The sequence below is a fragment of the Lithobates pipiens genome, unplaced genomic scaffold, assembly GCF_037356315.1.
Source record: "Lithobates pipiens isolate NorthernLeopardFrog02 unplaced genomic scaffold, aLitPip1_a1.2 Scaffold_1, whole genome shotgun sequence".
In the NCBI taxonomy this organism is placed as follows: domain Eukaryota; kingdom Metazoa; phylum Chordata; class Amphibia; order Anura; family Ranidae; genus Lithobates; species Lithobates pipiens.
In genome coordinates this window covers 58,615,461-58,641,352 of record NW_027507685.1, presented here as the reverse complement: position 1 = coordinate 58,641,352, position 25,892 = coordinate 58,615,461, and the positions used below count along the sequence as shown (strand labels likewise).

Here is a 25,892-nt window from a genome sequence, read left to right as displayed (position 1 = left end):
ATATTTTTAAGCACAACTAACCAGAATATACAACTTTTTATGGAATAAAACAATACATTTTTGGTACATTTTATTTAATTATTTATAGAGGTTTACAAATGCGTAACCTGATCTGTGATATCATATTTTTTTTTAATTAAGCCTATAAAGTCTTCATTTTAAAATAAGCATATTTAATATTTAATTGCTTCTATCTTATTATGTCAATGTGTTTATTTTTCAAATTAAACAGCCCTGATTTAGCTGTTTAGTTGTGCTCTGTCGCTCACTCATTGAAATTACATACAGAGTCATATAAAATAGAGAAAGGGAGAATATGTTTACTGCCTCTGATGCATTCAGCTGTTTGTGCATTCTAAATAGAACTGAAGACAGTAGATTAAATTATACCCGTGTTACTACAGAAAATTATAAAAACAAGTATGTTAAAATAGTGCTATACAAAAAGTGTAGATATAGGTTCATTCACTAATGTTGTTGTAATGTGCTATCATTTGTAACTTCTCATAACAAATTGCAATTAACATCAATCATAGTAAAAAGTTATTTTTCTAATTCATGCTACCTTCCATAGGCATGGATTTATTTATTTGTATCCACTTGCTCCATATTTCCTCATCCTCTGTACATGCTCCTTTTAAGTAAGTTCGAATTTTTATGACAATTTCCTTCCCAAAATTAAATGCAGCTCTGTACTTTAGTTGCTTCGTCCTAACTGACTTTGAGAATAAATAAAAGACAAACGTGACATGAAAAATTAGAAATGCTATTAAATTTGTAACAATATTTTCTAAATTAAAAATTATTCCTGTTAGTAAGCCATTGTTTATATATAAAAAAAAGAAAATCTTGCAACCACAATATAAAAGGACATAATCAATTAATTTTTTTTTGTAAGGCAATACATCACACAGATGGGATTGTATATTAACAAATAAAAGGGAAGTCAAACCGCTGCTTAGTTTGGGTAGGCTAATGCAAGCTGCTTTTAGAATGCCCAATATAAGCACATCACTCCTATTTATATCATATTGTAAAATAAGAACACATTTGTTGAAGTGATTGTAAACGATCACCTTGTAAAACAACCCATTCAGTTAAAAATAGAAATTAAAGGTAAGACTTTTGTTTACAGATATAAAAAACATTATAAATACCTTTTTTTCCTCTGTTACTTCTGTTCTCACTACATAAGAGCTGGGAGAGGAGAAGCAACAGTACACTGCTCTTTACATTGAAAGGTTGTGCAGGGGAGGTGTGTCAGGACAAGTCTGGTCATTAGAGGAGAGCAGTTCCCAGCACAACTAGTGAACTGACCACAGTGTGCTCTCCTGCTTAGTGTGGTCCATTTTTAATAGGAAAGCAGAGGAATTTGGCAGGAACACCAGGGATTTCTCACAAAGGAAGCAATACAAATAGAACAGGATACTTTTTTTATATAAGTATGTTGTGGAAAATTTTAGATGTATTTTTATATGTATTGTCATAAGAGCCCCTCTGTGTTCATTCTACCCTAGCCCGCTCTAAAAGAGCTGACTGGGGCAGACTGACACTGGTTGAGATCCGTTAGGTAGTGGATAACTTCCTGGGATTGGAAAGAGGTGTTTGCGGAGTGGGGGGATGTCCGCCAGCGAAAGGGCCCCTATACATTGTACAGACGATTGTCTGGGGGCATATGCTTGCTCTGCAAGGATTGGTTGTGTGCGGATGTGCGCTCATTGTCTCTGCTGTATCTGATCACCATATGTGGAGATGGGCGGCACACATCTGGGGATAACCTTCCATCCACAAGGAGGTGTAGAATAATCCAGGTATACATTGTTCTCTGGAACAATGTATATTAAGGATTTCTATCAACGGAATTGTAGTCATCGTTCATTGGTTTTGTATGGTTTCCATCACTGAAAGCATTTAGTCAGTTTGCGTCACTGACTATTTGAATGTATACATGTCTGAGATTGGTTCTTTTGAAGAAAAACAAATGTCTGGCTGTCTGTGAAGACATCACTTTCTAGTGTATTGTATTACATTCTATTTTCCTTATATGGGCATTCACATCCCGTGTTGCTGCTGTGAGGTCACAAGCTTTGTAGGAGGTGTTTAGCTGGTTGGAGGCAAACCCTCCAGGGCATGGTTTCCTGTTGATATGTAAATAAAAGCAGATTGCTCAGGTCAGAGCTCAGACATGCTGACCGATTGGAGAATGTAAGAATGCTGGTGATGTCTCTTTAATGGGGAACCAGAGGGGACTGCTGAGAAGCAGCGAGGCTGAGATGAGGATGTAGGAATGCGGGTGATATCTGAATACTTGGATGGTTTGGAAGGTAAGCTAAAGTATTATATCATTAAGACGGAAATGTTAGTATTATGGGAAACAGGAGATTTGGCCAAAATGTCCAGAACAGAACATGGTACAGCAGGCACATATCAGGAATATGAAATCATGGGTTTACATACTCTTTGAAGGAGAAGCTTGTTTGGCTTTACTTCTGTTTTTGATCACAGGAGTTCAGTTCGTTCTGCACTCCTGTGTCCCGTTTTCAGCAGACAGCCTGTGCAGGCTCGGGCAAGATCGCTACAATAAAGTCGGGATCCGACTGAGCTCAGCCTCTCAGCGATGATGGGGGGGGCAGAGCAGAGAACGGTGACTGGTCAGTTCTCTGCTCACGGAGCTCTGAGAACCGAGCGATCAGTGGTTTTTGATCGCTCAGTTCTCAGTTTTAAAATCAGCGGGGGACAGATACAATATCCACCCAGGTAAGTATGATTTTTTGGTGGGGGGAAAGCCTAACTTCTATTTTAAGGGAAAGAGTAAAATTTAAAAAAAGCATAGCCCATTAAAAATTAGAAAAATACAATATTTTAATTGCAAAGGTTTTCAGGCCTACGTTTCACAATAAGGTAGAGTGAAAATACCACAGAAAAGCAATGGGTGGCATGAGAAAAGTACTAACTTGTTTGTTGACCCCAACTGGCTCCTACATCTCATATAAAGCACATCACTTCTGCAATAGGACCTTATAAGATTCTACTGTAGAAGATGCTGACGATCTCTGCAGGCTGAGTTTACCTCTAGGTCAGGGAACATGTGGCAAAATGATAACTATATTTTCTACTGAAATACAATTAACCTTTAATAATACATTTTAAGGCCCTGGGATGTATGTAACGTCATATTTAGTTATAAGTAGAGCCTGATGGACATAGCCACAGTTGTTTGTTGCTGGGGGGTATTATTACAACATGCCCCAACCACTAATACTATGAGGGGTTATTATTACAGTCTGCCATTGACCACCAATACTGGGAGGTTTAACATTACTACCACTGACCATCAATGAAGGGGGGATTATTGAAGCTACTTCCACCAGTGCTGGGGGCTACTATTACTGCCACTAACACAAATGATGGGTTTTATTTACTCCTACACTACAAGCCATACACCATGAAGTGGCACCCACTTTATCGGCCAGCCACACCTCCAGATGTTCAGCGGGCAGCAAGCTAAACTCAACAGATTTTTTTGTTTGATCCCCTTCAAGGCATCCCTCCTAGACAATTTGCACAAAGGAGGGATATGATAAGTTTAGTCTCCCCTCCCCCATGGGCAATTCTGCTCCCACCTTCAGTGTGCAGTTATTCCCTCCCCCCTTCCCAGTGTCAGATGTGTTAAATACATCACTCAATAGGACCCGTCATTATCACCACAGCACATGAACATGTGAACACACCCAGCAATACAAACACAGAAATTCTACATTATCTCTAAGGCGGCGTACACACACGGGGACTGTCTGCCGAAACTAAGTTCGTCAAACAGTCCGCTCAAACTTTTGAATGAACCAACACGCCCACACACGGCACTTTTTGAGCGGACAAATATGGCAAACTTTGTTCGTCGTACTAAGTCCGCGCAACTTTTGAAATGAGCGGACTCGCCCACACACGAGGCAACAGTCCGCTCATTTCGAGCGCGTGTGCAGGTAGGCGGGGCCCGCGACGGAGACGTCGCGGGCTCCGCCGCCTGGAATGGACTTAAAGGGGAACCCCAACGCCGAAAAAAATCGGCGTGGGGTCCCCCCAAAGTCCACAACAGACCCTTGTTCGAGCACGCTACCCGGCCGGCCAGGAAAGGGGGGGCGAGCGAGCGCGCCCCCCTCCTGAGCCGTACCAGGCCGCGCGGCCCCCCCACCCCAAAGCACCTTGTCCCCATGTTGATGAGGACAAGGGCCTCTTCCCGACAACCCTGGGCGTTGGTTGTCGGGGTCTGCGGGCGGGGGGCTTATCGGAATCCGGGAGCCCCCTTTAATAAGGGGGCCCCCGGATAACGGCCCCCCACCCTATGTGAATGAGTATGGGGTACAATGTACCCCTACCCATTCACCTGTAAAATAAAAGTACCCAAAAAAAAACACAACACACGAGATAAAATATTTTATTGCACAGCTCCGGGGGTCTTCCGTCTTCGGGGGTCTTGTCCCCCTCTTCGGTTCTTCTGCCGGGCCACCGCGCCTTCTTATAGCTCTTTTGCAGGCGGTGGCCCGGTCTTCTGTCGCCGCCTTCCGTTCTTCTGTCGCCGCCTTCCGTTCTTCTGCCGGGCCACCGCGCCTTCTTATAGCACTTTTAGAGGCGGTGGCCCGGTCTTCTGTCGCCGCTGTCGCCGCCGCCTTCCGTTCTTGTTCTTCTTCTTGTTCTTCTTGTTCTTCTCCAGGAGATGTTGACACGTCGCTCTCTCCGGCCGGAATGCCAGAGCCGCGCTGAGCGGCCACTTATATAGTGACAATGGGGCGGTGTCACATGGTATATGTCACATGGGTTGGTCACATGGTGACCCCGCCCCCTTACGATGTCATAGTCCCCATGTGACATCAACCCATGTGACATATACCATGTGACACCGCCCCATTGTCACTATATAAGTGGCCGCACAGCGCGGCTCTGGCATTCCGGCCGGAGAGAGCGACGTGTCAACATCTCCTGGAGAAGAACAAGAAGAACAAGAAGAAGAACAAGAACGGAAGGCGGCGGCGACAGCGGCGACAGAAGACCGGGCCACCGCCTGCAAAAGAGCTATAAGAAGGTGTGGTGGCCCGGCAGAAGAACCGAAGAGGGGGACAAGACCCCCGAAGTCGGGAGAAGAGGCCGGCGGCAGGGAGGAAGAAAGCCGGACTCCTCCGCTAGCAAAAGAGCTACAAGAAGATAGCGGAGGAGTCCGGGGAGAAGACCCCCGAAGACGGAAGACCCCCGGAGCTGTGCAATAAAATATTTTATCTCGTGTGTTGTGTTTTTTTTGGGGTACTTTTATTTTACAGGTGAATGGGTAGGGGTACATTGTACCCCATACTCATTCACATAGGGTGGGGGGCAGTTATCCGGGGGCCCCCTTATTAAAGGGGGCTCCCGGATTCCGATAAGTCCCCCGCCCGCAGACCCCGACAACCAACGGCCAGGGTTGTCGGGAAGAGGCCCTTGTCCTCATCAACATGGGGACAAGGTGCTTTGGGGTGGGGGGGCCGCGCGGCCCCCCCTTCCCCAAGGCACCCCCCATGTTGAGGGCACGCGGCCTGGTACGGCTCAGGAGGGGGGGCGCGCTCGCTCGCCCCCCTTTCCTGGCCGGCCGGGTAGCGTGCTCGGACAAGGGTCTGTTGTGGACTTTGGGGGACCCCCACGCCGATTTTTTTCGGCGTTGGGGTTCCCCTTTAAGTCCATTCCAGGCGGCGGAGCCCGCGACGTCTCCGTCGCGGGCCCCGCCTACCTGCACACGCGCTCGAAATTAGCAGACTTCCCTCCGAGCGGGAACAGTTTGCTCATTTCGAAAGTAGCCTACACACGGGCGTACTGTTCGCTCAAACCAAGTTTCAGCGGACAGTTTTTCGGAATTTCCGAAAAACTTTGTTCGTCAAACTGTCCGCTGAAACTGTCCGCTGAAGCCCCACACACGAGCGGACTGTCCGCTGAAACACTGTTCAGCGGACAAAGTTGAGCCAACAGTCCGCCCGTGTGTACGCGGCCTAAGACATACAAAACTGTCAGTTAATTTGCCTCTCCAGCAGCTACCAAAAGCTAAAATGTCAGTTTTTAGTTGGCTGACTATGTAATTAACATATAACATGTAAAACTCTAACTTATATTAAGATGGGGTTTTCAATAATATGCTGCTTTTGCTATTAGTGCACTTTGCAAGGCATGGAGGTTTAAAATCCTTAAAGCGGGAGTCCGCCGGGGGTTTTTTTTTTTTAAAAGCCAGCAGCTACAAATACTGCAGCTGCTGACTTTTAAAATAGTGACACTTACCTGTCCAGCGCGCCCGCGATGTCGGCACCCGAAGCCGATCTGTAGATCGTCTCTCGGGTGCTGCCGCTGCCATCTTGGGTATGGGAATCAGGAAATGGAGCCTTTCGGCTTCATTTCCCGGTTCCCTACTGTGCATGCGCGAGCCGCGCTGCGCAATAAGGACGGTCCCCGCTGCCTCTGGGATCTGTGTGTTTTCCCAGCAGGCAGCGGGGCACTTGCGGAAAGGGGCGGGCACTTGCGGAAAGGGGCGTAATATACGCCCCTTTCCGCAGAGAGCTATCCCGGAAGTGGGTGCAGATACCTGTACTGTACAGGTATCTGCACCCCTCTCCCCCCTGAAAGGTGCCATTTGTGGCGCCGGAGGGGGGGAGGGTTCCGATGAGCGGAAGGTCCACTTTAGGGTGGACCTCCGCTTTAATATCCTTAATTCAGTACACATTCAAAAGTAGCAAACAACCCTGCTACAAGAGGATGTCCTGTAGCACATGGCCCCAAAGTCCTATAAAATGTTAAAGCAAGCAAATACATTTTCAAAGCATTTAATTAACTTGACAATGCTGAATTCTTAAGCAAATGCTATGCAAATGCACGATCCATTGTTATTGCTTTTTGATTGCTGCAGGCTGTATGCTTTAGTAGCAATTTAAGATTATACATCTTAAAACACTATTTTATAAATGAAATCTTACCTTCCAACGCGGTTCATTAGTATCATAATGTTGTAATTCATATCGTGCTGTGCACTGACTGTCATTTAGTGAAATTGGAGGCTCCCAAGTTACATCCATCAGTCCCAAATATCCAAGATCTTCAACTTTAACATTCGTAGGCGGGTCAACTAAAAGAGCAGTCACAGGAGGCACAATTTATAAAATCCATTATTGTTTATACGTTAGATGCTAAGTATGCATTATAATCATAATTTCCCATTGTATAACTTTAAAAGAGTCCCTAGCAGATTCTTCTTATCTGCAGCTTGTCATGTCATCTCTCTGTACTGGAAAAAGGATGACATCCTCTCTATCTCTAGATGGATGGACATCCTCAATGACATAATGCTCATGGAGGAGTTACAAGCAAATTTGGAGGGCACATATGATAAATTTGTTCTTCTGTGGTTCCTTTGGTGCCACCATTCCTCATCTGATCTCCTCCTCAACAGCCTTGCTACTTGAGGCCTAGACTAGATTCTACACCAAGGTAGAGGATGGAGCCGCCATTACTGATGAATGCCGTGGTAACCTCGGGTTCCAATGCTCTTTGTTCTGACACTTACTTATACCACAATCCATAGGTAACTTGGATATTACAAGTACAATGAAGCTGAGTCCCCACCCCCTCCTTCCACTTAACTCCCCTATCCTCTACTATACCCTCCCCCGTACAACAGTTTGAATGTTGATGACAAACTCCGGGCGGTGTCTAGAGAGAGACGACACTGCACAGAGATATATTTTTCTACAAAAAAGTGTATTAAACATGCAAGTTTGCCTGTAACTGTTCTTTTTATGTACTGCACTAGGTGGGAGGCGGTGTGGACCACCTCCCCTACTCCATTCCCTTTGCCTTTTCTTTATTCTGTTTCCTACCCCCCCCCCCCCTTTTTTTAATGATACTAGTTTTGTCATATTGTTACTTTATTGAAAAACTAATAAAAATTATATTCAACCTTAAAAGAGTCCCTAGCATTTCTCAGTGCTTCTTCTGGCTTACTTACACCCATTTTAGGATACAGTAGAGACATTCAAGTAAGCATGAGGAACATTATGAACAGCAGGGACCCAAGAAAATTGACAATCCCAAAAGAGTCAGTCTCTGAAGAAATTTTGGGCAGGGATTTCTCAACATCCTAGTGTTTGGTGGTGTGGACAGCGGGAAAGGTAAGTATTCCTAAGCTTCTTTTAATGTACATTTTTTTAAAATAATGTTTTTGTATGTGGCAGAGCTAGTTTTTAAATACCAATAATCAAATCATGAGAGCATCGCCAATTCAGTACATTTTGATTGCATTTAAAATTTCTGTGCAAATCTGTCTGATATTCAAAGAATCATACACTTTAGGAAACCATGCAATCATGATTCCTTATTTGTGAGATTTTTGGAAATTTAAACAAATATATACTGGATTCCTTGTTTAAAAACCTATATGGTCATGCTGATAAACCTTGCAATGATATTGATATACAATTTTAAGCTCCAGTGAATACATTAAACTGTTGGGGCAGCAGGAGTGTTCAAAACACAGACATGTATTCTGGTACCACCACCACACTTTGGAATCACTATCCAGATCAGGGGCCAAGTTTTACTGCCTATTATATTAACAATGTGTCTGGAATATAATAATGTAAAAGGTGAGGCACACAAATTAGAAATATGGATAGCTACAACTGAGAATAATAAAATTTGCCTTCACTTCCACTTCAAACAAATACAAAGCATTTCACAATGGGTCATTGATATGTATATCTTTAACTGCTGTTAAAATATGTATAATCTATTTGCACAGTTGCAGAGGCAATTCCGTAGGGAAAAAAATATCTATCAACAATTCCAAACTTTGAGCTCATGCGTGGTACACAAAAGCCTATGAGCAAATGCAGCTAATTTTAATTTGGGAAAAAAATCATAAAATTGTGGCCTCTTGTTTCAAAATTATTGGATCACACATAAAAACATTTTACAAAGTTTAACAGTCTTTCTGGGATGGATAAATAAAGGACAATAGAAGGCTCGGAGCATCTTTCCTAGAGAAAAGTAGGCTATGGCTTGAGAAATGGTCGGAGAAGGTTAGATGTAATGAGATGCGTAACGTCACACTACAAAAGATGCTGTAAACTCTGCAATTGATATTTATTAAATAAAAGAGCAATCATTCAAAACAAAACAGGAAGTACAGTGCCTTGCAAAAGTATTCACCCCCCTTGGCATTTTTCATGTTTTGTTGCCTCACAACCTGGAATTAACATGGATTGTTTGAGGATTTGCATCATTTAATTTACAAAACATGCCCACAACTTTGAAGATTTTTTTTTATTATTGTGAAGCAAACAACAAATAGGACAAAATAACAGAAAAAGTCAATTTGCATGACTATTCACCCCCCCCCCCTAAAGTCAATACTTTGTAGAGCCAACCTTTGTGGCTATTACAGCTCCAAGTCGCATTGGATTAGTCTCTATGAGCTTGCCACATCTTACCACTGGGATTTTTGCCCATTCCTCCTTGTAAAACTACTCCAGCTCCTTCAAGTTGGATGGTTTACGCTTGTGAACAGCAATCTTTAAGTCTGACCACAAATTTTCTATTGGATTGAGGTCTGGGCTTGGCTAGGCCATTCCAAACACATTTACATGTTTCCCCTTAAACCACTCAAATGTTGCTATATCGGCGTGTTTGGGGTCATTTTTCTTCTAGAAGGTGAACCACCATCCTAGCCTCAAATCACACACAGAGTGGTACAGGTTTTGTTCAAGAATATCCTTGTATTTAGCACCATCCATCTTTACCTCAACCCTGACCAGTTTCCCAGTCCCGTCTGCTGAAAAACATCCCCACAGCATGATGCTGCCATCACTATGTTTCACTGGGGATTTTTTTCAGGGATTACAGGGATACAAGGATATTCTTGAGCAAAACCTGTACCACTCTGTGTGTGATTTGAGGCTAGGATGGTGGTTCACCTTCTAGAAGGAAAATGACCCCAAGCACACCGCTATAGCAACATTTGAGTGGTTTAAGGGGAAACATGTAAATGTGTTGGAATGGCCTAGCCAAGCCCAGACCTCAATGGTGTTGGTGATGGTGTTCTTTGGGTGATGTGATGTGTTGGGTTTGCATCAGATGAGTTCAAAAAGTAGTGATGGCCAAAAAGTTCAATTTTAGTCTCATGAAATCAGAGCACCTTCCTCCATACATTTTGCGAGTCTCCCATATGCCTTTTCCCAAACTCAAAATGTGCCATTTTGTTTTTTGCTGAAAGTAATGGCTTTCTTCTAGCCACACTGCCACAAAGCCCAACTTTATGGAGCGTACGGCTTATTGTCATCCTATGTACAGATACTCCAGTCTCTTCAGTAGAACTCTGCAGCTCCTCCAGGGTTACCTTAGGTCTCTGTGCTGCCTCTCTGATTAATACCCTCCTTGCCCGGTATGTGAGTTTTGGTGTGCAGCTGCCTCTTGGCAGGTTGGCTGTTGTGCCATGTTCTTTCCATTTGGTTATGATAAATTTGATGGTGCTCCTAGGGATCATCAGAGATTTGAATATTTTTTATAACCTAACCCTGACTTGTTCTTCTCATCAACATTGCCCCTTACTTGTTTGGAGAGTTCCTTGGTCTTCATGGCAGTGTTTGGTTAGTGGTGCCTCTTGCTTAGGTGTGGCAGCCTCTGGGGCCTTTCAAAAAGGTGTGTATATGTAATGACAGATCACGTGACACTTAGACTGCACACAGGTGGACATCATTCCACTAATTATGTGACTTCTGAAGGTAATTGGTTGCACCATAGCTTTTTATGGGCTTCATAACAAAGGGGGTGAATACATACGCACATGCCAATTATCATGTTTTTTATTTCTGAAAAATAGTTTTATGTATATATTTTTCTAATTTTACTTCACCTACTTAGACTATTGTATTCTGATCCATCACATATAATTCAAATGAAAAAAAAAACATTGAAATAAAGGCTGTAATGTATCAAAATAGGTAAAAAGCCAATGGGGTGTGAATACTTTTGCAAGGCTCTGTAAGTGCAAATCTCTCCAAAGTGATGGGAAATTCCCTTTAAGAGAATTGTCACTAGAACAGGTATCTTTACTGAGAGATTTCCTTTAGCCCTCTGTTATGGTGGCAGCTATAAATATAGTATTTTACATCTCTTTCTGTACTGGACACAGTGGTCTTCAGGAACTCTGCAGTGGTGATGCAAACATAAATTTAAACCTGACAAGAGTTTTAACATTTACATATTTATAGAGAAAACTAAACAGAACATTTTGGGCTTTACATAAATTAACATTTTCCTTTAGGTTCACTTTAGGAAGAAAGGACAAAGAGAGAAAAGGGGTGAAGGGTGGAAGGAAGGTTTACAATAATACATTAATGTAATACCTACCATCAATTACCGATGATGTTGCCAATTTTGCATTTACTATGAGGTATATCATAATTCCAGATATGTATTGAAAATATAAACTTCTGATGATATTAGATCCAGTTCTGGAGTTTAGGTTCCACATGTTCCTTCAAACAACAACATAATATTTTAAATAAATATACTGGAAGCAAATTGTGTCTGTTTTCTAATTTTCAATGGTTAGAAGTTATTGCAGTTTTAGGCAAATGCTATTGAATGAACACCCCATTTTTTTATTTCTCTTGGGGATAATGATAAGATTCTGTACTGAAATCCCAGATTCAACCTATTGCCACAGCCATTTCAAGATGTGATTTAAGTGCAGCTGAATATGTTTTTTTCTATCTTTTTTTAATTGTGGATAGGGTTTTGAACCATCGTCAGATTTTTGTTGCTGTCTAATTTATTTAGTCTTTCCATTTGTCTCAATGACCATTGCCATCAGGATGAAATGTGAGGTGAAAAGACAACATTTTGAGTTGTCACCACAATAGAAATGGAGGGGAAGTCTCAATGGTGACACTCATTATAGTGACAGTTGTTATATGCCGCGTACACACGTAGCGGACTATCAGGCGGACTTAGTCCGGGGGACTTCCCGCCGGACTGTTCGACGGACTTTCCGAACGGGCTACTTGCCCACACACGGCACTTTTTCAGCGGACTAATACGGCATACTAAGTCCGCCGGACTATCCGCCGCACTTTTGAAATGAACTGACTCGCCCACACATGCGGAGGAAAGTCCGCTCATTTTGAGTGCATCTCCAGGTAGGCGGGGCCCGCAAAGGAGATGTCACTGGCCCCGCCACCTGGTATGGACTTAAAGGGGAACCCCAACGCTGAAAAAATCGGCGTGGGGGTCCCCCCAGGTCCACATCAGACCCTTGTCCGAGCACGCTACCCGGCTGGCCAGGAAAGGGGGGGACAAGCGAGCGCTCCATCCTGAGCCGTACCAGGCCACGTGCCCTCAACATGGGGGGTGCCTTGGGGAAGGGACGCCGCACGGCCCCCCCACCCCAAAGCACCTTGTCCCCATGTTGATGAGGACAAGGGCCTCTTCCCGACAACCCTGGTTGTTGGTTGTCGGGGTCTGCGGGCGGGGGGCTTATTGGAATCCGGGAGCCCCTTTAATAAGGGGGCCCCCGGATACCGGCCCTAACCCTATGTGAATGAGTATGGGGTACAATGTACCCCTACCCATTCACCTGTGGAAAAAAGTAAAAATAAAACACAACACACAAGGGTTAAAATAGTTTATTGCACAGCTCCGGGGGTCTTCCGTTTTCGGGGGTCTTCTCGCCGGACTCCTCCGCTATCTTCTGCTAGTTCTTTTGCTAGCGGAGGAGCCTGGCTTTCTTCTTCGCCGCCCTCTTCTTCCGACTTCGGGGGTCTTGTCCCCCTCTTCGGTTCTTCTTGCCGGGCCACCGCACCTTCTTCTAGCTCTTTTACAGGCGGTGGCCCGGTCTTCTGTCACCGCTGTCGCCGCTGTCACAGCTGTCACCGCTGTCACCGCCTTCTGTTCTTCTGTTCTTATCTTCTTCTCTTCAGATGTTGCCTCGTCGCTTTCTCTGCTCACAATGATGGGGACAAATGCGCGCTGCGACTTATATAGGGACATCACCGGATGATGTCCCCGCCTATTATGATGTCACAGTCCCAGCATCCTCTGTGACTGTGACACTATAATGGGCGGGGACATCATCCGGTGATGTCCCTATATAAGTCGCCGTGCGTCACGTCCGTGTCATTGTAAGCGGAGGATGCGATGAGGCAACATCTGAAGAGAAAAAGAGAAGAACAGAAGGCAGTGACAGCGACGACAGAAGACCGGGCCACCGCCTGTAAAAGAGCTAGAAGAAGGCGCGGTGGCCCAGCAAGAAGAACCGAAGAGGGAGACAAGACCCCCGAAGTCTGAAGAAGAGGGTGGCGGCGAGGAAGAAAGCCAGGCTCCTCCGCTAGCAAAAGAGCTAGCAGAAGATAGCGGAGAAGTCCGGCGAGAAGACCCCCGAAGACGGAAGACCCCGGAGCTGTGCAATAAACTATTTTAACCCTTGTCCTCATCAACATGGGGACAAGGTGCTTTGGGGTGGGGGGGATGCGCGGCCCCCCTTCCCCAAGGCACCCCCCCATGTTGAGGGCACGCGGCCTGGTACGGCTCAGGAGGGGGGGGCGCTCGCTCGCCCCCCCCTTTCCTGGCCGGCCGGGTAGCGTGCTCGGACAAGGGTCTGATGTGGACCTGGGGGGGGCCCCACGCCGGCGTTGGGGTTCCCCTTTAAGTCCATACCAGGTGACGAGGCCAGCGAAGCCTCCTTCGCTGGCCCCATCTACCTGGAGACGCACTCAAAATGAGCGGACTTTTCTCCGCGCGGGAAAAATCCGCTCATTTCAAAAGTACGGTGGACTGGCATACCAATGGCTGGATTGTCCGCCGAAATGCGAGTCCGGCGGGAATATTGGAGTGCAAAAATACTTTCTAAGTCCGCCGTACTTTCGGGTAAAAAAAGTCCACCGGAGGCTACACACGGGGGGATTGTCCGGCGGACTTGAGTTTGCCGGACTTTTCCACCCGATTGTTTGATCATGTGTACGCGGCATAAGAAGGGATTCACTGCACTTTGAAGAGATTTTTTCTCACTTTTTGTTAAGTCTACAGGACAAGGAGCAAAGAGAGATTTCTTCAATGTGACACAGGTTGCAACAAACAAATATGATGGGTTTTACTCATTCCCTACTCCATCCAAAAAGAAAACAAAAAGGTTTTTGGCTATAGATATACTTTAATCTCCCTGTTGGACTCTTGCTTGTCCTATGTTATGGAAAGTATTGTTTAAAGAGGGAATCACGAAAGTGAGGGTCATTGACAGAGTCAACACAGACTACGGAATGCTGGCAGGAAGACTTCACTGTTGGGCTCAATGTTTATTCACACTACCAATATCCAGACATTAATTAATTATTTATTCTGAGTGAACTGAACCTCCATCAAGCAGTTTTAGGGTTTTAACTATGACATTCTAATAAAATATTAGTTACCTCATTCAAGTCAACAAGGAAATGTTTGGAGAGGTGGTAGAAGAAGTTCCAAGTGTTCAGGTAGCAATGTGATGACTACGTTAAAAGGTAAATGCAAGAGCTTAATAGAGAATGAATCATCTGGAATAGGCATGCAAATGATATGCTCACTGGATTACGCTAATACAGGTTCCTGCTTAGATATCTTTCATATAATATAATTAGCAAACATTATTGTGATAACACAAAGTCAAATTTGGGTGTGTTTCCACTTTATTAACAGCCAATTATAGGAGAAAATGTAGAATGATCAGGAATGATGAGTCATTGTCACAGACAATTGCTGCTTAGACCTGAAAAAGTAAACCATGCCTCTAACTGAAACAAAAACTTGCTGCTGTTAATATTCATTGACAAAAGTCAAGATACAGACTAAAATTGTTAATGTATGAAGAGATGGCTTCTCTAACTCTACTCCTAACACTTGTAGTGTGCTACGACTGTGAAATGGATAAATGCATGTGTGTTTTTCTACACAATACCTATATCAACCTATCATGTAGGCTCTTAACAAGGGGCATTACATTTTTTTTTCTGGATCTACTGCAGGCACCAATGTACTTCACCACCACACCATATTATCAGTAGACTCCTAAAACCTATGAAGTAAGGATAAATTACCATACGAGAATCAACTTTGATCATTGTTATTTGAATGTCACCAATTTTCTACAGTATTATTGACACGATCTATAAAATATGGGCTATCAACAAAGAGCTCAGGCATATACATATACTAAGCTATAGTATACTGTATAGCCAGCCAGCAAAGTCTATGTCCTTTCAAAGTTTTAGGACATTAAAGGGTAACTCCACTTTCGTGAGGAAAAAACTAGCAAATAAAGAAAAAATAATATAGCACATATAATTGCGACACTAATCATATTGTACTTGAATGTTATTAAAAATTACCTTTTCTTTTCAATCTGCAGCCAATGTAATTTACTGAGAATGCATTGCAATATGGCTACCTGGAGGTTTTCTGTGCACAGATTGTGTACTGACCACTCCCCAGAAACATAATTTCTGGCTTGTGTGACTGGCTCACCAATTTTGCCAGAAGTCTGCCTAAGATACAAATCAGAATTCAGGCATCCCTTGCAACAAAAATGTTATTTTTTTAAAGCTGCACAACACTAATGAGAAAATCTGCTGGGCCTGCATCCCTTTAGACATGTTCCTATTGAAAGTATCTCTCAAAAAATGACATGTCATCTTTTGCAGTTAATAGCTGGCATGCACCATTTTCTGTTCCACCAGCAGTGGACCTGCGGAGACCTTCTTTAATTCCACAAGGTGTTGGGCCACCTCCGCCACCTCCTTGAGGAGCTCTGAGTCTGCTTGCTGGGCCTTATAAACTGGTGATTTATTTCCTGCTGTGCTGCAGTGGCTTTCTGCTGAATCTCTGCCATCTGCCACTTAATCTCTGCAAACTGGCATTTGGTTTCCTGCTGGGTTGCAGTGGCCTGCAGCAAGGCTATTATCACAGCATCCATCTTTCCACTTGCTCAGGAATTTGCCTGCCAAATCCACAATATGTGGGGGGGTTAGCTTAAGTTGCGGTCACCTTCTCTGAGAAAAAGGCAGTCCAAATGGAAGGGCTTTTTCTAAGTCAGTTTTATTTAAAAAGGTTGCAAACAAAACAAAACAAAAAAAAAAAAATCCTTACCATCCAGGCACTAACTAAGTAGCACAGATTCCTCTCTGACATGAAGAGCTTCTTCCAGTCACCAACCAAAAAAAACAAGCATTTTTCAAACTGTTTTCTGCCTTATATCATGCCAGGCAACTGGAAACCATCACTCAAACCCAATGCACCTCAAAGCATTGCAACAGTGCCCTACATACAGTATGTTGTACAGCAAATCAATGCAAAGACAAGATGAAGCGACTTAAACCGGAGCTCCAGGCTCCTTCAGAAAAAAATAAAAGTCAGCAGCTACAAATATAATAAATGTAGCTGCTAACTTTTAGTATACCTTACTAATTTTTCAATCAGCTCTCGGGTGCTACCGCTGTCATTTCAGCTATGGGAGACCGGCAGTGAATCCGCAAGGCGTGAAGCACGCTGTACTTTGTGAATGGCCTGGCTGCGAAGAAGGAAGAGAGGGCTGCAGGAAAGTCACCCGGAAGTGGCAGCAGGCTCCCTTTTGGGTGGAGCTCTGCTTTAAAGGCTAAGTCCACATATTTTGGGCAGAATTTCATAATAATTTCATAATAAATAGAAGCAATTTCTATTCTATTTTCTGACCCAGCCACCCCAATGTGCTTATCTCTCATTTACCTCGTCTATAGAAGCTCTACATTTTCCTCTGCCTATTTGGATTTAAAAAAAATGTTTTAGATTCCATCACTTCCTGTAGAAGTGATAGCCATGCCCTTCCTTACTGCATCACAGAAGAGGGCATGCAAGGGGATGTTAACCTGTCTGGACCAAACCTTCCCCATTACTATACCTACTCTTGTGTTATTTCTACCCACTTTCTGTACAATCTGATTGTACAATCTCCTTTAGATCTACCATAAGCTATGTAGTGCATGAGCTTGTCCCATTTGATAAAAAATGTAATGGATTGTTCAGGTGGAGGAGCGGACTGACCATTGGGCCACTCGGGCACTGCCCGAGAGCCCTGTGCCACTAGGGGGCCCCATCAAAGTTGCCAGCCTCAGTAAAACCATGGAAAGTATGTAAAAATCTGTGTTTTTTTTACATCTGTCTCTGAAATGGCCCTTACCAACATCCTTTTGGTCTAAAAATCCCAAGATTATAGCTGCCCCACCTCTCCTTCTCAGCCAATAGAAACATGTCTGTGTATACTGTGCGATTGTATACTGTGTGTGTGTGTTTGTGTATACTGTGTGGCTCCATAATGTCTGATTGCCTGGGGGCCCCATAATCTCCTATTGCCCGGGGGCCCCATGAGTTGTCAATCTGCCCCTGTTCAGGTGTGCCTTCCTACCCAATAGTTCTGGTAAATCTAAAGGAAATTTTACAGACTGTACTATCAGATTGCATAGTGTATGCCCATTTCATACAAGTATATAGGAGGGAGTAGATGGAGACACTCAGCTGTCAGGCCTCCTTCACATCTCTGCGTAGTGGGGACTCATAGTGGGTTCTCATGTATTTTTTTGGGGGCATTTTGGAGCGTTTCCGCTCATCACACGCAGGGCAGCGTGTTCACTTGAAATCACTTGAATGAGCTGCCCTACATGCGTCAAACATCCCATGCTTTTTTGGTGTGTTTGCAGAGCATTTGCCACAGGGCAAAACCCATGTCTACTATTGGCACTTGGAATGCCTTTAACATTTAAAAACAACAAAAGAATTATGTGCATTTGCAACGCTTTTCTGAAATGCACAGCAGCAGGCATTTTCTGTGCAGTTTGCCATATGTTTGGAAATGCGCAGAGTTGAATGGAGCCTCATTGTACTGGTGTAAACACAGCAATTTCACTTTCAGGTCCCACACCTAGTGTAGGGGAAGTGCACTTTTTGTGGCATGTTTTTCCCACAACACGCATAGAGCAGTCCATTGATTTCAATGGGCTGTTTTACACATGGAAAAGTACCTTATGGGGCATGTTGCAGTTTGCACTTTTTTTACAGTGCATTTTGTTGCATTTTTGCTTGTTTCTTCATGTGGCAAAATGTGTGATTGCTTCTGTGTTTGAGGTGTCATTAATTAATGTAATTGAAAGCTTATTACCTGTTTATTTTAGGTGTATATAGGTGGCCATACACTATCTGATTGTACAATCTGTGTACGATCTCCTTTAGATTTACCAAAACTATATAATAGGAGGAGACACCTATCTATCCACTCACTCTATATCCAATCAGGTAGGCCCTTGCACTACATAGTTAATGGTAGATCTAAAGTTTACCTGACTTCAAGGACACACTTCTCCTGTTTTCAATACTACAGCTCTATTCACATAAGTTGTGATAGTTCAGCTCCTGCACACTCTGCCAAATGAGGGATCTGTGCAATCTATGTAAAAAAAATTGATGGCTGTTTATTTAGTGAGAATGGTGATCGCTGATTGCATTTTAAATGGAGTGATTTCCTGGAGGAGGACAGCTGCAAGGTCTGGTTCTCTCATAATGAATACCAAAATCAGGACAGCTAATGGAGGAGTTTTCAACAGGAAACTGAGGCAAGGCATGGTCTAAGAAAAATAGAAAGCTTTTTTTTCTGCAAAAAAAGTACATTCATGGTATATTGATACATAGTGGACCTGAAATGTTGAAAAAAAATATTGGTGCTGCCTATCAGTGTCACCTACCAGTGCCTATCAGTGCCACCTATTAGTGCCCATCAGTGTCACCTATCAGTGTACATCAATGCCACCTATCAGTGCAGCCTCATAAATCCCCACCAGCGCCATCTATCAGTGCCCATCAGTGCTGCCTATCAGTGTCCATCAGTGCAGCCTCATCAGTGCACATCAATGAACGTAAAAAAAATACCTGTTTGCTAAATTTTATAACAAACTATGAAAACTGCTTTTTTTTTTCCTCCACATTTTTGGTCTTTTTTTGTTTGTTTAGCAAAAGATAAAAACCTCAGTAGTGAATAAATACCACAAAAAGAAAACCCCATTTGTGTGAAAAAAATGATAAAAATGTCATATGGGTACAGTGTAGCATGACTGCGCAATTGTCATTCAAAGAGTGACAGCACTGAAAGCTGAAAATTGGCCTGGGCAGGAAGGGGGTGTAAGTGCCCAGCAAGCAAGTGGTTAAGTGCAGTTATAAACCAGTGAACCTTCACTTATAGGAAGAGTGGACTAGAATCAGATTGTCATGAGCCTTGCGTGGTAGATCAAATCAAACAGCTTATCCACAGCAAACAACAGTGGGGCATTATCACAACCCCAAAATTTTATTTTTCTAGCTTATGTATGTAGATGTGGAAGCTGGACAATTTTTTCTTTCTTAAGGGTGCCTGTATGCATTTTTCAATAAAGCAGCACTTGGGAACACAGGCTACATCTGAGATGGCGTCATAACATGCAGCTGTTTGGGATACTTTTCTCTCTGCTAGCTCTCTAGATACAGCTTCTGGTCCACAGAGAGATTTCGATAAATACAGTCTTCCTACTACAGCCAGCTCCCACAGCTTTTTTTAGCAGAGTCTGAAGATAACGAGCAGGACTTGGATCCTTAATCTTATGGCGCGTACACACAATCGTAATTTTTATCGGAAAAGCCTTGGATGGTTTTTCCGACGGGATTCTGCTCAAGCTTGTCTTGCATACACACAGTCACATCAAATTCAGACAGTTAAGAATGCGGTGATGTACAACACGTACGACGGGACTATAAAACGTAAGTTCAGTAACCAGTGGGCCACCCTTTAGGCTCCTTCTGCTAATCTTGTGTTTATCTCATGTTAGTAGAATTTTGGTGAGAGGCGATTCACACTTTTTAGACTCATGCTTTTCCAATCATTACTGCTCTTCAGTTTGTGCTTGTGGGTTTGTATCTGGTTTTCAGTGCATGTAGTCAGTTCATGTCTGTTTTTCAGTGCGTTTTTGTCCGCTCATTTCTGATTTTCAGCTCGCTCCTCACAGGCCTTGCTGTTTTTCAGTGCCTTCTGTTAGTTCGTTATGACCATTGGAGCGCTTTGAAGCCATGTTGCAGGTAGGTCCTTGTTGTAGTGTTCGTGCTGTGCAGGGGCTTGGTATTGGGGTTCTTACTTTGTCCCAAGCTCAGTCCATGAACAGGGTGGGGAGGAGTTAATGGAAAAAGAATAGGTTACTCCAGCATGAAAAATGCTCTCATATGCATTTGCTGCAGACGATCCAGGAGAATAACCCTGATGATTTCAGGAATTTTCTACGGATGATGGACCCCGTTTTTCACCGTCTGTTGGCTTTGCTGTCCCCTTGTATTATGAAGCAGGACACCTGCGTTTGGCAAGCCATCACTCCCGAGCAGAGGCTAGTCACCAACTTGTGGTGCTTGGCAATAGGGAGAAGTCTACAGGACCTCAAGTTCTCGACAGGCATCTCCCCCCAGGCTCTGGGAATCATTGTTCCAGAGACCTGTTCTGCCATCATTCATATCCTGCAGAAGGGCTATATTAGGGTAAGTTTTCTCCTTTAGCATTACATTATATGTATTTAATAGACATGTGCATTCCTTTTTGTCCAAATGCATTTTTGTCCTAATTTCAGGTATTTTTGTTATCGTTTTAACAATTGATAACAAAGGTGCAGAATCCGAAAAACCCGACATAAACAAATACTTTATTTTTGTTTTCATTGCGACAACAGTTCGATACAGATAGGAGATTCGATATGACGCTGACAATAACAATCTGTGTCTATCGAACATGTGGTCGAATGTGCCTAACCTTAACTCTATTAGTCCAGGATTATTCTACATAGAGAGAAAAGATTTGACATAGAGAGAAAAGATTTGACATAGAGAGAAAAGATCGCTGCTGGAATTGGATGGGGGAAGTAAAATAAAAATAATGATGATGATGAATGCTATTGGCTGATTGTAATCAAAGAGGAGGAGCAGTAAAATAACAAGAACTAAGTACACATGTACAGCCAACTTACTTTCACATACGATTGCAGAGAGAGACACACACACTGAATTATTTCAGAAGACAGTCAATCTTAGCTGGTCTGTTTGTCAGAGAACCTAAATTATTTAGCAATTAAGCATAAGCACAGAACAATAGTGAAGCAAGCTACAGTTCAACTTAACTTTTTCATAATAATCTGCTGCTATTGTGTTAGTGTTGTGAACTTTATAGTGATACTAGTGTTTCTAGTGTTGTAATAGCCTCAGAGGCTGCCCGTGTTGGGGGGGAATTTATTATTATAGATTCTATATTATAGATTGAGATTCTATATAGATTCTATATACCCTATCTTATTACCTGTCTGATCAATGATCACTATCACCAGTCCATTTTCTGTTTGAACGATATACATTCAACATGAACGACAAAGATTCGACAAAGCAGCGAAAAACATACAAACGTTGAATCTTTGGCTTATGGTGTCTGTCGAAAAGTTCTAAGAAAATTTGACGGAGCAGCAAAACTATATGGAGTCATACAGTTTAGCTGCTCCGTCGAATCTTCTTTGAACATTCAACAGACACCATAAGTCTTCAATGACAGATTCAACCTCAATTCATTTGGATTTTCGGATGAATGCAATTTTTTACGAAAAACAAAATAAATAAAAATGAATTTCGGGAGTAACTAAATAAATTACAAAAACAAAAATTCCGTAACAAAATATTTCAGTGTGCACATGTCTAGTATTTAATGTATGCTAATGTTTTGTATTTCTTTCATCATTCCCAAATTACCATGATTGGAATATGCTGTGAATATCCTCTTTATCCTCATGCATGCTTTAAGCTTTTAAAGCTCCTTTTTTGGCCTACATGCATATTTACAGAAATGGAAAACTGCGGCAACCCTATACTAAAATAAATAACAAAAAATAGTGACAAAATATATAAGTAATTATCATTAAATGATTATAACGATAAAAAAACACCTTAAGTGCATAAAAAACACAGCAATACATAAAGTAAAAATATCATAAACAAAAGTCCAATCATGGAAAGTTCATAAGTGAGTCCGGATAAACGTTTGTGACACCACAGTGATTCAACACGATCCAAAAAGCGCATAAAGTGCCCGTCACCGTATATTCAATGCGCTTACCAGAAAGTAAACAAATTAGGGCGTTTGTATATATTCGATGGGTCCCATCAAAAGATATCCTCCTTTTTAGTGGGTCAGCTCTCCATCTCCTAATAGTACCTTCCAGATACTAATATACTTCGTGGTCCCAATAAGGAGCTCAGTAATTCCTCTCCTCTCAGGGTGGGTCCCGGATCCTCCGCCGAGTCCGGAGCTCCGGAAGGAAGTAGAAGAGGCAGGCTCGGCGGAAGTGACAAGCACGCCCGGGTCAGGGAGGCCGGAGGCGGGCTGTAGAAGCCGGGAGGGGGAAGCTCAATGGTGCGGTGTTGGTTGGTTCTCTCTTCTCTCTCTCTCTCTATCACATCTATTGCTGCTGCCTGTTTCACATATAGTTTATTTGTTTTCACGTTTTTTCCTAGCGCGGCATAATTTTTTCCATTTCTACATGCATATTTGCCTTCACTAACCTCCCCAGCTTGCTATTCTGGGCCCATACATACCTAGCCTAGTCACTTAACAATGTATTTTGTCAGCTCAATTGTAGAGTTTTACCCTAAACACCCCCTAAAATGTGTCCAAATGTCATTGTTGTCCTTAAATTCAGGCAGAGTGCCAGAAGCTTTTCTCAATTTCTCAATTTATAACCCTCCGCCCTTCTAAAATTTTTACAATGGGCCATCAGAGGTGGTGAGGAATCTGATAAGAGGACCTTAAATTTTTGTCTTTAAATACTCCTTAAAATAAATGTTATGCTGATGTTGGCCAAGAATGTTTGTGTCTAATCTGCTTGCAATGTTATGTGTGAAAGTACTAATTGTATTTTTTAATTTTTTTGACTCCACGGTTTCCTTCAACACCACAGGAATGGCAGACTGTGGCCTCCCATTTTGCTGAGTGTTAAGACTTTCCTAACTGTGGAGGGGCAATCCATGGGAAACATGGATTTTTATATGTGGACATGGGGAAGAATGGCTGTATGCCAGATGGTGGAGTTTTTGCCCAGACCAAGTTCTACAGATGTCTCCAGAGTGGTGGCTTGGGATTGCCACCCACCGGAGAGAACGTGGAAGGACTCCCATTTGTGTTTGTTGCAGATGAAGCATTTGGTCTGGGTGATCACCTGATGAGGCCATTCCCCCAGAGGATCCTCACCCCGGAGAAAAGGGTTTTTAATTACCGGCTGGCCAGAGCCTGAAGAGTCGTGGAGAATGCCTTTGGGATAATGGCCAGCCGTTTCTGCCTATTACTTACGACAAGAAATATGACGGAGTAAAAACTGAACCACATAGTTCTAGCATGCTGCATACTTCACAACTTTTTAAAGAGAAATGCTCCAAATTATATTGCTCAGTTGGGCCTGAGGCTGGACTTCCTGAAACTACCTTGACGGCCCTGGCCCCCCCAGCTGGCCACCCTGGCTTCCCCCCCCATAAGAGCCCATGAAGTGCCGCAAAAATATGTGGATTATTTTACGGGTGGGGGGGCATTGCTATGCCAGCAAATTTGTAAATAATTTCTTTTATAAAAAAATGTTATCTGATAAAATCTTGATCATGATTTACTGCTTGTTTTTCTTTTAGCTGTCTCCTAGGTTCTCCTAGTGCACTTGTAGTGCCAAGTTGTTTTTACATTATTAACTAAGCCCCATTGTCACTGTAAACACCAACTTAATACAAAAACAGTTATTGAGCATTGAAAGAAGAAGCCACACATTGTTGAGTATAAAACCCTTTTACTCCATGCACATGCACGTGCGTTATAAAAGCTATTTTGGTTAAAAAAAAAAACTCCATCTTGGTTTTATATATTTTTACCTTGAAAATGTTTTATGAGTACATAAACAGGCATGTTTCAAAACATAAGATACACAACTCAGGAACTTACAAAGTTCAGCGTTGAAAAACTGAAGGCAATATCAGGCATTATAGTGTCAAAAATGTGTTGATCTTGCCTTCAGATGAGATGAGGTGATGTCACCCCTGTAAAAGCCAAATTTTGAAGATGCACACAAATTGGGAGTCAAACTGGGGATTTCCCTCCTGATCCCATGCCTAATGTCAACATGTGCTATCTCCCATCATGGGGATCAACGGACCTGTTTTGGGAGTGCAACCACTTCCTCACACCTACTAGAGTTGCAAGGAAGGGGTTTCACCCACAAAACGCATACATTGAAATCCCCTGATGGCAGATAGCACATGTTCACACACTGTGTGCATCTTCAAAATTTGGCTTTTAAAATGCAAGAAAACATGGTGGTATTTTGTTGTTATTTAGATTCTCCCTAATACAACAATCATGTTCTTCAGTTTTTGTTCAACCTCATTTGTTTTTTGCTTTATGATGTCTAAATCCCGAATACACCACATTATGTCCTGGATTAGTCTTTGTGCACTGTCATTGGTGAAATGAGGAGATTGTTCTTCCACAACCTGCACATCACCTAAAAGATAAAATACACACCATGCATACCTCTATTACCTGAATCTGTGGTGTCTGACACTGACCTGCTGTGGTAAAAATTTCAACCATTTCTTCCACCTCTCCTTCCTCCACATCCTGAGGTTGTGGTGTCCTCTGTTCCCCTTCTTTTAGAGGTGGGGGGTTCCTGGTGTCCTCAGACGTCCCGACTCTTTTCTCCCCTATGACAATGAAACAAAAGGTATACTTAGCACACAGATATTTGAGGCCAGAAATAGGAATATGAAACATTTCTTGGAAGTGGGGTACAATTGTCTGTTTTGGCAGAGCTCCAAGCTGAAAACATGATTTTTCCTTTAACAAAGCTGGAATACTTACCTTTTTTGGACAAGTTTCACACATGGAGACATCCCAAGTATCCACGGGAGCACCTGTGTGGGTCACCCTAAAAAGTTTGCTCTGGTGTCCCACACTAGTGCTCCTGAGTCCAGATGTGTAAACAGCTGCTGAGTGCCCTCTTCTTACATTACACTGAATCAAGTTTGCAATTCATTCTAGTTTCAAAGACATCTAGACAACAATGTCCTAAACTTCTTTTAGTACAAATTAGCATGACCAAATTTAGTTAACCCTGTATTTGCCAAAACATTGTATTTAGTTGGCAAACAAACAATATTTCCTATCAACGATTACATTTTAAACTGTACAACAGTAAGGAAAAGCACATGGAGCAGCATACAAGTAATGATAATAATAATAATAGGAACACAAGACAAGTACTTACTTTTTAGAAGCACTTGATCCTTCTGTACTGATCCTGCTCCCTCAATTTTAGGTCTGACCAGCATTTTCTCAATTGCTCCTTGGATCGTAGTACCCCAAAATTCCGGCACAGACTCTTCACAACTTTAGTCATTATTTTGGCCTTTCTCACATTTGGGTTTAGTTACGGTTCATGCTTCCCCTCATAGTCGGCCCTCTTCAATATGTGCACCATCTCCACCATCTCACCAAAGGACATATTGAAGGCCTTAAATCTCCTCCTGGACCGGGACGTTTCTTGCTCTGGGCTTTCCTCCTCATTGTTACTGCTATTAAGCACCTGCTGTGTCTCTGCCATGTTCCTTTCCCACTGAGATGAAAGAGACAGGGTGGGGAATATTCTAGAAAGAACGTCAGAGGTGGGCGATGCGGGCGGAGTTTCACACAAATGTGCAGTGTATATAAAGTTATCAAGCGTGTGTCGTATGTACGTTCTGTGTGTGGAGGAAGGAGG

At 42.9% G+C, this 25,892-nt stretch overlaps 1 protein-coding gene across 1 annotated transcript in view; it reads right to left on the bottom strand.

The window, feature by feature from the left end:
* Positions 1-25,892, bottom strand: part of LOC143924518 (interleukin-13 receptor subunit alpha-2-like) — a 67,278-nt gene that overhangs the window by 26,636 nt on the left and 14,750 nt on the right. Inside the window, exons 2-4 of the mRNA XM_077448902.1 lie at positions 11,413-11,540; positions 6,984-7,132; positions 566-719 (exon numbers count right to left, since the gene is read on the bottom strand). Of these exons, the coding sequence (XP_077305028.1) occupies positions 566-719; positions 6,984-7,132; positions 11,413-11,536 (427 nt within the window). The 5' untranslated portion in view covers positions 11,537-11,540. The remainder of the gene's footprint in view (positions 1-565; positions 720-6,983; positions 7,133-11,412; positions 11,541-25,892) is intronic.